This window comes from Schistocerca cancellata, chromosome 5, assembly GCF_023864275.1.
Source record: "Schistocerca cancellata isolate TAMUIC-IGC-003103 chromosome 5, iqSchCanc2.1, whole genome shotgun sequence".
NCBI classification, from domain to species: Eukaryota; Metazoa; Arthropoda; class Insecta; order Orthoptera; family Acrididae; genus Schistocerca; species Schistocerca cancellata.
In genome coordinates, this window is record NC_064630.1 from 735,216,717 (window position 1) to 735,231,675 (window position 14,959).

The window sequence follows — 14,959 nt, forward strand, 5'->3', positions numbered from 1 at the left end:
CTTTCAACTTTTTATTGGAGATAAGCAATACAGATGGGTTTATAAGAATTTTTTATGGGAGGTTTGTGTAATTTAATCCTTGGAATTAGTTTAATTTGAATGTGAAGTTTACAAAAGCAAAGGTTATTACTATGGTGTGTTTTACTCTCTTCACTTGGCATCTGAATGGTTGAAAGTGGGGAAATCCATATTGGAGGGTATGCTGAACAACTTCATCCTCCAACTCCTCGGTAAAGAACCTGTGAGGGAGGGAATCCTGGAGAGGTTCTAACATCCTTAGTCTTTCATTTCCTTTCTTTCTTCTCCTCCCAGAGTACCATGGCTACCCTCCTTCTTTAACATATCCAATGGTCTCCATTGTGGAACACTTCTAATATCCATATTTATTCACAGGTTTGGCTGAAGTGTAGCATATGTCCAGTGACTTCCAAAAGTGTAATGAGAATGGCCTGAGTTTTGGAACCTAATGTATTTGACTGGATGATATCTAGGTGGTCAAACTAAATGGCCAGTGGACTGTAGGTCCTGGTGATGAGTTCAGCAGTTCATGAGAGAAAACCACAACATATTTTAAAAAAAGTCTATATAATAATCTCTACAGGTAATAACTAGTGAAAGAAAGTGAAGCTGAGGCAAATTTATGCCTATGATTGGTGGTTTACAGTCTGTTGTGAGGAATTCTGCAGTTAATAAAGATGAATAAGTATATTTATTGCAAATGAGATATAACTAAACTGTGACTGTATGTCAAAAAGACACATGATATTAATGCCTGTAGTGAGAAAGTTAAAATTAGTCTTAAACTTTTGAGTATTTACTGTTTGGTTAACATTTCACAATAGTGACACTATTATTCACCTAAGGGGAGGACTCTGTAGCGTAACATATCACTTTGACAAAATGATGTGCTGCATAAGCATTTTTCAAACTGGTGAATGATGATGGCCACCACAAAAAACTTAATTTTGTAATGATTATAATAGAAGGAAACATTCCATGAAGGAAAAATATACCTAAAAACAAAGATGATGTGACCTACCAAATGAAAGTGCTGGCAGGTCGACAGACACACAAACGAACACAAACATACACACAAAATTCAAGCTTTCGCAACAAACTGTTGCCTCATCAGGAAAGAGGGAAGGAGAGGGAAAGACGAAAGGATGTGGGTTTTAAGGGAGAGGGTAAGGAGTCATTCCAGTCCCGGGAGCAGAAAGACTTACCCTTATGGGGAAAAAAGGACGGGTATACACTCGCACACACACACATATCCATCCACACATATACAGACACAAGCAGACATATTTAAAGACCAAATATTTATATTAAATTTATATGTGAAGGCTCTTGGGTTCTTTGTTGCTTTGATTTCATTTGGTAAATTATTATACATATGTATCCCAACATTTAAAACACTTTTTTGGTAGCAGGTAGTTCTGGACTGAATTATATGTAGGTCAGATTGCTGCCTTGTTGCATAGTTATGAATATCTCCATTGAATGTTAATGTGCAGTCATTGTTTAACAGGCAAGACTTGACAAATGAGATGATGATATAAATGTAAGCAGAGGGCAGAGTCATAACGCCATTTGTTTTGAATGTTGTCTACATGATTCGTTATGTCTTAGGTTACATATTATGCATATTGCCCTTATTGCATTTTGAAAATATATCTACCCCCAGGTGAGATCCCCCAAAATATGATTCCATACTGTAATGTACAGTGGAAGTAAGTATAATATACATATATGAGAACAGACTTTGTGATTGATTTTTTGAGTATCCTTAAAATGTAACACACAGTTGATAGCTTTTTGAGATATAATTTGTGTGAGTCTCCCACTTAAGATTTTCTTCAAGCCATATGCCAAGAAACTTGACAGAGTCCACACACGTAAGCTCTTGGTTATTTAGAATCACATTGGGAATTTCTTGTTTTTGAGATGAGAGTCTGAAGTTTATATATGTTGTTTTCTGTATATTTATAAACAGTTTGTTCTTGTTGAACCATTTGCTGAGTGACGACATAAGTGGTTTAATTTTTTGGTTGTGGTCCTCTGTATCAGTACCTGTTGTTAGTATACTCGTGTCATCGGCAAATAGTGTGGTATGTCCTGTAGCAAGCTTCGTGCTTATATCATCAATATATAGCAGAAACAGTATGGGTCCCAGGATTGAGCCTTGCGGCACTGTGTCAGAGGAGTGGACAGTACATTGATGGGTGGTTGTATTCTTTTTTTCAAAATTAATTTCAGCTTTTTGTAATCTGTTTGACAGGTAAGATTCTAACCATTTGTTTGGAATTCCTCTTATATCATTATTTGCTAGCTTCATAAGGAATATGGTATGGTCAATTACATCAAAGGCTTTGGATAAATCTAAAAAGATACCAGTAGAGATTCCCTTATTAACCAGTGCTTTTAAGGTTTTGTTGAGATGCTCATAAATAGCTGTGGTAGTCATCTTACCAGAAACCAATAGTGATAAATGTGAAAGCGTGAAATGTGGCGAAAACGAATTTTGTAAACTATACAGTGGAGAAACAAACAAAAAAAAATGGTAAAAAATATGATCGTGAAACTGTCGCAAAAAGGGTACAACATTCTCTTATTAACAGACAGCCACGGCAGAAATTTGGCGAGTGTTTTACAGGACAATTACAAAGATATCCAAGCAATAGGAATAGTGAAACCAGGTGCAAGTACGAAATCTGTTACTGATGTCGACCTGCAGGGAAACAAGAAAGAAGAGAATGAATATGTAGTGTGTATAGCTGGTGCCAATGACATCGCAAGAAATGAAGAACGAAATTGCCTAGCAAGCCAGGAAAACTTCCTAGAAGCAAATAAATCACAAAACACCATTATTACAATGCTACCTCACAGCTATGATCTCATGTACAATTCGTGTGTAAATAAGTTGATTCGAAAAACAAACATTAAAATGAAACAAATCTGTGCTCATTTTGGCAAATGTAAAATATTAGATACAGGCAAACTGAAAAGAAGCCTACATACCAGACATGGTATGCACCTAAATTTTGAAGGCAAAAAATTCTTGTGTGACAAAATATGGGAAATTATCAAAGAAAAAGACGATTTAAACAGAATTCTCAGTCACAAAGTAGACAATGATGTTTTTTTAGAGGAAAGCATAATAAATTAACCCTTTCATATCAGAATGTCCAGTATGTAACTAATAAAACAGAGCAGCTGAGTGTTTACCTAAATGAAACTAAGCCGCACCTCTTCCTAGCGAGTGAATTGGGATGCAAGGATGAGGAATCATATGGTTACAGGCTAAAAAATTACAAACTTATAAACTTGTACTGCAGAAAGACACACAAAAGTGGTGGGGTAGGCATTTATATCAGAAATGATGTAAAATGTGAAAAAGTTAAATAGATAGATGATCTGAGTACTGAAATGGTATTTGAGGTTGCAGCAGTAAACCTGAAGTATGGAAACAACAGCTTTATTATAGCAGCACTGTATAGGTCACCTGGAAGGAACACAGAAGAGTTTCTAAATTGCCTAGAGGACTTGCTGGAGGGGACAGCAATGTATAAAAACACTTGTTGCTTGTTGGAGGCATCAACATAGACTCATTAAATAATAGTGTTAACTATTTGCACTATATGGATGTATTACAGTGTTATAACTTTAAACAAATGAACTCAGAACTTACAAGAGTCACTGAAACATGAAGACATGTATTGACCATGTTCTCACAAATGTAGGAAAAGAGAAAGTAAATGTAAACACCTTAGAAAACTACATTTATGATCACAGAGCCCTTACTATGGAAATTGATGTAGGGAAATAGATGTAACTGAAAGTGATACAGTTATATATGAAAGAAAATTTAATTATTCTAAACTTAAGATGGCACTAGGGAATGAAAAATGGGAACCAGTGTACAATACAACTGAAGTGAATGAAAAATGGAAATATTTCTATAAGTTATTCAGTAACACTTTAAATGAAACCTGTCCCTTAGTTAAAAAAGTAAATAAAGCTGTAAACCGTAAAGCTAAGAATCTCCCTTATGAAATTATTGAACTGAGGGAGAAAATGAAAGATTGCTATATACTTTTTAGAGATACTAAACTACAATATTTCTCAACCAAATATAAACTGCTCAGAAAAACATACAGAGTGTCCTTCACTAACCTAAAAGCACCAAAATATACCTCTGAAATAAGGAACTCTAGCTGCATCAGTAAAACTGCCTGGAAAATAATGCACAAAGAAAGTGGGAAACAGAATTCCTATGAACACAGCAACATAACATTAAAAGAAAATGGTGAAGAAATAAATGACCCAAAAGAAGTGTGTGAGAAATTTATACAAAAGTTCAGTACAGTTGGTACAAATGAAGTTCATGTCAAGCTACAAAATTTTAGTCTTGGAAAATCTAGCCAGTCCTTTTATATCCACAGCATTACTGAGAGGGACGTCCTAGCAATCATATCAGCACTTCGACGAAAAATGTCTTGTGGCTGGGATGACATTTCACCTAAACTGCTAAAGGAATGCAGAGATGAATTAGTGAAACCCCTGACTCACTTGACAAATACCTCCCTCAGAAATGGAGTATTCCCTGACCTTTTGAAAATTACTGAAATTATACCAGTGCATAAAAAGGGATTAAAAACTGACTCTAAAAACTACAGGCCAATATCATTAACCTCAGAACTAGGCAAATTGTTAAGAGAGTAATACTAAATCAAGTTGAATCATATTTCACCAAACACAATCTGTTAAACAACCTAGGAAAAGGGAGATCTACTACAACAGCAGTAGCATCTTTTATACATGAAATATTAAATAAGCTGGACAAAAGTGACAAGGTAATAGGCACTTTCCTAGATATGAGTAAAGCCTTTGATACTGTGAATCATACCATTCTTCTGTGTAAGCTAGAAGAGTACGGGTTGAGAGGACTAGCCTTGAAACTACTTCCCTCCTATTTGAAAGACAGGAAACAGTGTGTAAAGCTAACTTATCAAGATAATGAGCAGCTCCTAACAACCAAATCAAACTTCAGGTCACTTCAATGTGGCGTGCCTCAAGGAAGCATACTAGGGTCTTTTCTGTTCCTTGTATATGTAAATAACTTATTTGAACCTCAAAATTGCATGGTTGTAAGCTATGCAGATGACATATCCTTCATCAGCTGTGGCAGTGATATGCAGTCTGCAGCTAACAGTACCGAGATCAGTTTCAATACTCTGTCCACATACCTTACAGCAAACAAGCTTCTTGTAAATAAAGACAAAACGGTAATAATGAAATTCATCCACAGTTATAATGCTGCCATAACTGATACTGTATTTACATCCCCATTGGGACTTGCATATGCAAATTCACATAAATTTTTGGGCATCGTTGTTGATGAACACTTATCATGGAAAGACCATGTAGATAATATTTGCAAGAAAATCAGTAGAAATGTGTATCTACTGAAACGGGCCTTTTGGACCATGCTACTTTAAGGCAAATATATTTTGGGTTAATTCATCCGCACCTTCAGTATGATATTGAGACATGGGGGTGGGGCATCAGCAGTTCACATAGACTTTTTAGATTACAAAAAAAGGCAGTAAGAATGGTAGCCAAGGTAAGCAGAGAGAGCCTTATAGAGACATCTTTAGAAAATATAAAATTCTTACGGTGTACTCCATGTATATACTGCAGACAGTCATGTTCGTGAAACAAAATCCTGAATTTAATATGAGAAACAGTAATGTACTCAACTATGATACACGGGGAAGGGAAAATTTTCATAGAATTGTGACCAATAAAAAGGCAACGGACCACAGCCCACACAGAATGGGGGCAATTTTCTACAATGCACCACCCTGTGAACTCAAGAAAGTAAATCTATATATGCTAAAGAGTAGACTGAAGCAATTATTAATAAAGAAGTATTGTTACTCTATAGAGGACTTTAAGTTGTAGTGCCCTCTTGGAAAACAGTGTATATAGACAACGTCTCCGATCTATAAGTGGTATGCAAGAATGTATTATACACTGTATTATGTGTACTGTACTATTATAAATATAAGCTAAATTGTGTTACACTATAGAGGAATCTACTTATAGTGCCCTTTTGAAAAATAATGTGTACAGACATGTGTCTGATCCATATATTGTTACGAACGAATGCAAATATTTTACTGTATATGTGTAATATAATCTAAATTTTCCTGACAATGTCCAAAAACTTTTTGTTACACGGATAGAAAATAGATAAATAAATAAATAAATAAATTTTGTTTTCTAAAACCATGTTGGTGTTTTGTTAATAAGGATAGTTTATTAGTAAAGTCTTCCAATCTGGTGTAAAACAATTTTTCAAATATTTTTGAGAATGAGCTGATTTGTGATATGGGCCTGTAATTGGTTACATCATTTTTAGGGCCCTTTTTGTGAAGTGGGGTAATTTTAGGTCTTTAGTAGGTCAGGGAAAACTCCATTTGTAAAGGATGCATTTGATACGTGGGTTAGGGGTTCTACAATGGATTCTCCACATTTCTTTACAATTAAATCAGGAATGTTGTCACTGCCACTGGAGTACTTATTCTTAAGTCCTTTTATAGCTGTAAATACTTCAGTATTGGAGACTTTGTGAAGAAACATTGATGCCTGTACTGGTATGGTTTCCATTAGTGTTGGTGTTTAAGTATTTGGTCTGTGGCAGTTTTTCTTTATAAGGTTTATTGCTATTTTGCTAAAATAGTCATTAAAACCATTTACTATTTTGTGGGGATCTGATGTGACTAAATCATTTAGGTTCAGTTTTAATGTTTTGCTTATAACATGCTGCTTACTGTTTGCTTCATTTTTTACAACTGTCCACAAGCCTTTCATTTTATTGTTAGATTCCTTTATAAATTTATCATTATAAATTTTGTTTGTTTGTTGGATTACTTTTCTGTAGATTGCAAAATAGGTCTTACAAAATGACCTAAACTGATCATCGACTTCATGGTGTTTCATGTGATTTTTTAAGTGACGCTTTTTTTGGCTAGAGATCCTTATCCCTTTTGTCACCCATGAGTTTGTCTGTTTGTTTCCAATTTTCCTGGATTTCAGTGGAAATGCAGTATTGAAGTGGTGGAGAAATGTTTCATGGAAGGAATTAAATATGTAGTTTACATCACTTTCTTTAGGCCTATATACCTCTGCCCAGTTTTCAGCCCTTAACAGATAGGTTAGTTAAAAAGCCTTAAATTATCATCATTAAATTGCCTTTGCATTTTAGTTTTTGTGGGATATTGTCTTATGTAATTTTAATTTGCCATTAGTATTTGGGCTTCATGCTCACTGTAACCTGTGCTGATGACTTCGATTGAGTGGTGTAGTTCGTCTGCATTTATGAAAATCTGATCTAGAGATGTTTTTGAATTTTTTGTAACCCTGGTTGGTGTGTTTACAGTTGGGGATAGGTTGAATGAATTTGTAATATTCAATAATTCATCTTTGCTTTTTCCAGGTGTGAGGAAGTCAATATTAAAATCTCCACTTATTAATAGATTTTTGTTTAGTGAGTGAATTTTTGTGAGTAGTGCTTCAAGGGAGTGATTGAAGGTTTGAATGTTCCCATCAGGGGCTCTATATACATTCAGTATCAATAGGTTATAGTCTGTTAAGATAATTAAGGAGAATTCAAAGTCTGTTTCTATTTGCATATTATTGTACTTTGTGAGGCTTTTGTAACTTAAACGTTTTTGACATAGATTGCTGTACCACCTCCCTTACTTTTGTTCCATCAAGAATAATTAGCTAGAGTAAATTCGCCAAGTGGCTTTTTTTTTTAAATTTTGTCTTCTGTTAACTAGTGTTCAGTAATATAGAGAACATCTAAGTGCGATTTTGCTTTATGGAAGAGATCTATTTCTAGTAACTTATTAAACATTGACTGCACATTATAGTGTAATATTTTAAAGGATAATAGTGACTGTTTTCCAATGGAATGATTTTTGACACCACTCACCGGGTTTTCTTGTAGTTTTGGCTCATGAAGATTTTGCTCTGCATCTGTTTTCCTTTGGTTTGCTGCTAGCACGGAGCTACTGGTGTTCTTGCCCATAAAAAATCCTGGCTGTAGGCTGGAGGTCTGCATTTTCGTGTTGAAGATCTTGTCACCATTTCCAATGGTACTGATTTGGAGTGTGGCTGCACATTTTCTGCTGTTTCCGCTGGGATGTCGCGGGCTGACTGATTTGTGGCACTTGACGAGATTTTTGCACAGCATGTTGGTGGTGACTTGGTGCTGACTGTGGATAACTTCTTCTTTTCTAACACTGTTTCTGATGTTTTCCTTGATCATCCTGACTGCATATTCACTTTTGTTGTTTGCTGGCTCTTCAGCTCCTGGTGTTGTTGTTGGTTCAGCTGTAGTGTTGCTCATTCTTCTGAGATTGACTACCAAATTAGCTTCATTGGACCACAAATATGTTTGATGTCCTGGTGTAACACGTTTTATGGCACTTCTTGTTACCAGTGGACTTTTGATGGCATTCAGCAGATTAACACACAGTTTCTTTTTCCCATTTTTATGTAAGTGAAGCCCCTGCCTAGTGAAGTCTTTCCGTTGGAGGAAGCTATTTACATCTAAAACTCTGATGTGTTCACTGTAAGATGCCTTCTGCATCAAGTAACTGTTCATTTTGTAGATTTTACAGTTTTCATTTGTCATGTCATATCTATATGGTATTGTGCATAGAATTAGTTGTGTATGTCTAGTTTTTGCAATGTTTTCATCTGGTGATGTCATAAAACCATGTTTTGGGAGTGGCATTCACGAAAAAACATTCCAGGAGCATCTGAGGGAGAATTTAATGGAGAAAGAAATCTGTGGTGTAACGGAATGGGCTACAAGTGTAAATAATGAGAAATGTTTTATTGCCTATATCGCGTATGGTATATATAATACACACAGCTGTGGTGTTCCAGCACAGTGGCACGTATCACTCATGTAAAAGATTTTTTCGTCAATATTTTTGTCCTTTTCTTCACTTCATTAAGTAGGCAAATTGCCTGTTGCGGTACCCATCTCTTGAATGGTCTTCCTGCATTTCTTCTTCCAATGCATTTATAATTTAGATCCTTTACCGGGACTCTTTCTCCACCAATAATGTTTAAAAGTTCCTTCCATTTTCTCCTATTTTTGTTTAGGCTATACATTCCTAAATCTTTCTTATACCTTCCTTTCTTTTTTGATCTTCCCTTGCACATTTCTTTCGACTCTTCTTAGAAATCTCATTTATTGAGCCTGTATTCAAGTTCTTGGTGCCTTGTTGCTGGCTACGCTTCACTTCTGTTCAAAAAAGAATTTCCTCAATGGAAATTCATAAGAGTAATGAATGAAAAGGCAAAAGGAACTTTCAACCACAGGTTGCAGCAAATGGATTGGTCTTTAGTATATAGCCATGATGATGTTGATACTAAATTTAACTGTTTTATAAATGAATTCTGTGCTCTTTTTGAAGAAATATTTCCCAAGATGATGCCACAATTTTTATGAGCAGTAGAACAGACAACAACCTTGAGGAACTCATTAATCACATACTCTCAGATGTGGTTAATTGGTTCAAGGTGAATGGTCTCTCATTAAATTCCAGTAAGACCAGCTTTATTCAATTCTGTACAAAAACAGAAAAAGAGAGAGAGGTAAGTGTGACATGTGGTAATCAACCAATAGAATGAATGGAAACAACAAAATTTCTTGGAGTGCACATTGACAAGAAAATGAACTGGTCTTCACATATTATTGATCTCTGTAAAAGGCTTAGCTCTGCTATGTATGCTTTATGGGTTGTCACTACATGTGTTGGACCTAACAATGCAAAAGTGGCATACTATGGCTATTTTCATTCTCTCATTGAGTACGGTATTATTTTTTGGAGCAACCAGCCATTAGCAAGGAAAGTGTTCATTGCAAAGAAGCGAGCTTTAAGAATTATATGTGGATTGCGCCCAAGAGACTCGTGTAGAAATAGCTTTCAAAAACTTAAAATATACACAACTACATGCCAATATATTTTTTCTCTCGTGTGTTTTGTTTGCAAAAATATAGAGATATTTCAACCAAACAGTAATTATCATGGGCATAACACACAGAGGAAGAATGACATACACAGCGAGCACAGAAATTTGAGCTTGGTGCAAAAGGGTGTCCGCTACACTGGAACAAAACTCTTCAATGCTCTTCCTCCTGAAATAAAGGCAGAGATTCATAACAAGAATAAGTTTAAGAAAGCACTAAAAATATTTCTGTTAGAAAAAGCTTTTCACAGTCTAGATGAATTTTTAACTAAATAAATTGTAAAATTTTAATATTATATAATGCAAGTTGACATAATGCCACTAAGAATGTTATTTAACTTGAGCTCTGTATCTGTGTGTGCTCTGTATCTGTTTTCTGAAGTGCTTTAATGATTCTAAAAAAATATGTATTTTCTTTTTCTGTATTGCTGCCCAAAGAATTTACTGTATAAATTTTTATATAATTATGTACTCAAATTTCTGTATATGCTATAAGATTATCAGATTCTATTTGTAAAAAACTGAAAAAAACTGACTCGTTTCACGTCCTTGTGAACCCAACACAGTTGGTCCTATATGGAACACGAAATAAATCAAATCAATCAATCAAATCAAATAAGAGCTGGTACAGCTATTGTTTTATAAAACTTGTGCGTATATATTTTTATACGGATTAAAACTCTTATCACAGTTCTTTGAAAGAAAACAATTTCGTCGAACGTCATCCATTGTTGTGTGTGTATACGCCTTTGTTAATGGCACTGTAGTTGTATTGCAATACATTCCTCGCGTAGCAACCGAATTTTTGAAAGTGAAATCTGTTTATTATCAATACTTTTCGTCGTCTATTCAGCGACACGGCAAAGTGTTGTGCTCAACTGGTTCCACAGGTGTCTCACGGAGCATTTTGTTTTGTCGTAGAACACATATTTTGTTTACAATTCGAGAGTGATGTGGTGTAATACTTTTATACTGATTCAATTATGTTTACTTTTTCGAGGTGAAACTGGGAAGAACTACACATGGCTACAGAAAACAAATGTAGCCTATTTTATTGTTTGTATTTATTATTTATTGACTCTGAGCACTGTGGGACTTAACATCTATGGTCATCAAGTCCCCTAGAGCTTAGAACCACTTAAACCTAACTAACCTAAGGACATCACACAACACCTAGTCATCACGAGGCAGAGAAAATCCCTGACCCCGCCGGGAATCGAACCCGGGCGCGGGAAGCGAGAACGCTACCGCACGACCACGAGCTGCGGACTATTATTTATTCATCTTTGACAATTTATATTGTTTGGATTTAATCAGCTCACGTGTGTAAGTTATAAATGGACGTACGACTGTAACGGTTCCATTAGTGTTGATGCAAGACGTTGGGAGTGTACAGAGGAAAACGTATGAAACACCCATGAATTCACGTAATAATAACAATGCGCTTACAGTACTGCGCTTTTTTGTAAAGGTCAAAAGCAATAAAAATGTATCTGCCGATTCAGAGACGGAAAGAAAGTAGACCAATGTGCGTAAATATGAAGAGTGACTAGTAAATATGAAGAGTGACTAGTTCACAGCCCCAGACGAAGACATGGATTGCTATATCTGTACGATAGCGAAATGTATGTATGAGATACACAATACTTTTTTGTACGTGGTGTTACTAAACGAGGTAAAATAATCGTTTCTGCCATGTCATAATTACAGCTGGAAAGACTTAAAAAAGAGTGCTGTAGAAGAAAAAGGTTGCCGTAAGTTCTACAGCGACCGGTACCGGTATCACGCGTATATGCGGAAGTTGTCTTGTTTATCTAGCCTCGTTAACTGTGTACTTTATCACAGAATGGACAGTAGCCGTACCATTATAGATCCTATAAGCTACCTATAATATAAAATTTCTTTCTTTTTGTCTTTATTCTGACAACGGAGAGCAATCACGGCATCATCTACACAAACTGAATTTCCATGATACTCATGGCAGTAAATGCTACACCAAGGCAAACGGGAGTAGTAAATCTTAATAATCATTTAATATTCTTGCTGGTAAGATGACCTGAAAAGACACTATTGACCCCCTTAATGGAGATGCTACGACTGCGGGGCTACTATATTAAGTTATCAGAAAGGGGTTTATCATTCCGTGAACTTTAGTCTCCTAGAGCAATGACCCCCTGCTTCAGTTGTAGTGCCCGCTTATTTTCAAGAGAATTCATATAAAACGAGTTCCATCTTTTACAGCAGAAATGTTAAAAGCGAGTACTGTCTTACTATACATACTTCTAGTGTTTGGTAAGTTGAGTCGTATGGGTCACACGAAAAGTAACAATTAAGCCTACTCATGATTAAATACATTTTCGTTTGGCAGAATTTCAGTTTGTCTTTATGTGCGAAAGTAATCAGACTCGACAAGGCTGCCGCATTCAGGAGGGTACATGCTTGTGTGGGGTCGGATGTTACTCGGAATACAGATATTCTTCAAGGGAAGAATGTAGGAAGGCTCTGAAAGGTAAAGCGGGACATTTGTGATTCATATATATCAATTTTGCCGCTTTTCATTTGTGTAAATGCAGTTTTCACAACGGTGTAGAGACTTGGGGTATCTTTATTTTCCTGAACAGGACGTGGTGATGACCCCTGTCAGGTGAACCCATGCGAGAATGGAGGTTCGTGCAGTCAAATATCATTTGAGCCTGGGTATCGCTGTCGTTGCGAAGGAACAGGTTTCTATGGCAACCGCTGTCAAAATGGTAATGTATTATTATTCTGCAATCATTCAATATCTCTAATATTGCACCGTTTATTTTCCTTTAGCACAATTAGAATGAGACGCTAGGATGTTACTTTAAAAAGTTAGTGGTTTGGAAGTGAATGAATTAAAATTTTATTAATGAGCCCTGAAACTTGATTCATTGTAAACGTTTATATAATAGAATTATCTAAATAGGTGTAATTTCAATTGCACCAGTTTACGTTTCTAAAAACAATATCATCATTGACAAACATATTGTTCAATTTGCATCTTTAATTGCTAAGCTTGCAAATTTAAGTACCTCATGTCATGAAAGCTCAGAAGCCTAGCAATGAAAGAAAACGTCAGTAAAACTAAATTCAGTAGAAACCTGACTACCTATTTTCTTTTAGTATTATACTTGCAGAAAGGACAAGGTTTGGAAAACATATCTTATGTTTCATGAAGAAACACTTCCACTACATGCCTAGTTTACACAGGAATACTAATACTGAAAAATTTAGAAAGCTTTAATTTATATATTTACACCCTCCATTTTTCCTGTACATAGATACAATGTGATATGGGACAAGTAAATCTGAGATAAGAGCTGCTGGTATGTGTTAACATATTTCAGATAAAATGTTTAATCTAGCTTCTCTAATCTATGAGATGACTACTATTCCATTTTGCACAATGCTGTTCTAAATTATGGCCATGATCATATCCCAAAATAATTTCTATTTCATTAATATTAGCCTGTACCATCGTTGGTGAACCAGTGACAAAAATGTATTTCTACCTTGTAATCATGTTGTACCAAGTATCCAAATCAAATTCATCAGAAAAGTTAGTTTTTTGCTTATGATTTATTTTTTGTTCAATATTTTGCTGAAAATTAGCATATAAAATACTGTGACACAGTTACTACAGCACATTTGCCTATTGATATTGTTACTTCACATTTGCCTATTAATATTGTTGCTATTCCTCCATATCAATCCTTATTCTTATCACCAGTTGATCATTAAATTGTAACAATTTGCTTTTCAGCTTGTCCAATACCAGGAACATCAACAGGCCGATACTCTTTCCCACATGAGTGTATTGTAATCTGAGAATGATTGTGGGCAAAATCTGACATTTCATAGTACTGAGAAGTATCCAAAGTGGATATAGTATATTTACAAGTTTCTGCTTATTGCAGGAACTCTAAATCCTGCTACAAAATGCAACAATTGGTCAGTACACAATAGAAAAATTCATGCATGGCACGAAAACAATCTGGAAGGAGTAATTGTATTTGACAACAAACTGTGTGATTAATAGGCTGTCATCTTAAAGGATTTTATTAGGTCCTTCAAGATAGAGATTAATGTTAAACAATATGTTCAACATAAAAACATGTGCATCCATCTGTTGCCTTCATATTATACACAGCTGTTTCTTTTGTAACTACCTACGTTCTTTAAAAAGACATTCCACTGACCTTACCATCCTGTAAGAGTATTTTTTTCTTTTTTTTAAGTTAAAAGAATGATGCCTGTAACATAAATACACACTATGTATTCCATAAACATAATAACAGTACTGTGAACTCTAAAGCAGGTAGATTGGTGGTATTCAGAGCATTATCTTGCATAATGATAGTGAGGTGGTATGGCCTGCTTTGAATATTCATTAACGTTGTATACATTTAAGTGTCTGTAGGTACCATCACTGCAATTTTGCATTTATGATGATATTATTTGCATTGAAATCATATCATATAATTTTAAACATACATAAAAGTGTATCAAACGACTGTAAATTAAGTGAGTTTGATATTTTATGTTGTTGGTTTTATTTTAAAATAATAACAAATTGATTCTGGGAGTAAATTTTTGCATCAAAATTGTATGTCAGCACTTGGAACATTAAAGTACCTAATAAATAAAGTGGAGCTCTCTCATTTCCCTCTATTTTTACAGCACGTACAAAGCTATATTTGAAAAACACATACATGAAAAGAAAATGAATATATAGGAACTAGCACATAAAACAGCAGCATATTCCTTACTTAGTAAAGAAATGTGTTGCAAACAGGAGATCTGTATTCCTCAAATAAGTTTGAATTTTTTAAATATTTTTTGTGTCTGTTGTATTCACGTACTTCACTGGGGTCTTTTAAGA

General features: G+C 35.1%; 1 protein-coding gene across 1 annotated transcript; it reads left to right on the forward strand.

The window, feature by feature from the left end:
- The first annotated feature begins 12,192 nt into the window (after window positions 1-12,192).
- On the forward strand, window positions 12,193-14,312 carry LOC126188166 (adhesive plaque matrix protein 2-like). Its single transcript, XM_049929681.1, has 4 exons — window positions 12,193-12,348; window positions 12,425-12,565; window positions 12,678-12,806; window positions 13,841-14,312. Exons 1-4 carry the CDS (start codon window positions 12,303-12,305, stop codon window positions 13,903-13,905), a joined length of 381 nt encoding a protein of 126 aa, XP_049785638.1. The 5' UTR covers window positions 12,193-12,302; the 3' UTR covers window positions 13,906-14,312.
- Window positions 14,313-14,959: the final 647 nt, after the last annotated feature.

What these genes read in the sequence shown, in the direction of transcription:
- LOC126188166 (XM_049929681.1), top strand. Translation starts at nt 12,303, where the DNA reads ATGTTAAAAGCGAGTACTGTCTTACTATACATACTTCTAGTGTTTG. An exon ending in ATACATACTTCTAGTGTTTG is followed by an intron (nt 12,349 to 12,424) that starts GTAAGTTGAGTC and finishes TTCGTTTGGCAG; the next exon opens with AATTTCAGTTTGTCTTTATG. An exon ending in TGGCAACCGCTGTCAAAATG is followed by an intron (nt 12,807 to 13,840) that starts GTAATGTATTAT and finishes TTTGCTTTTCAG; the next exon opens with CTTGTCCAATACCAGGAACA.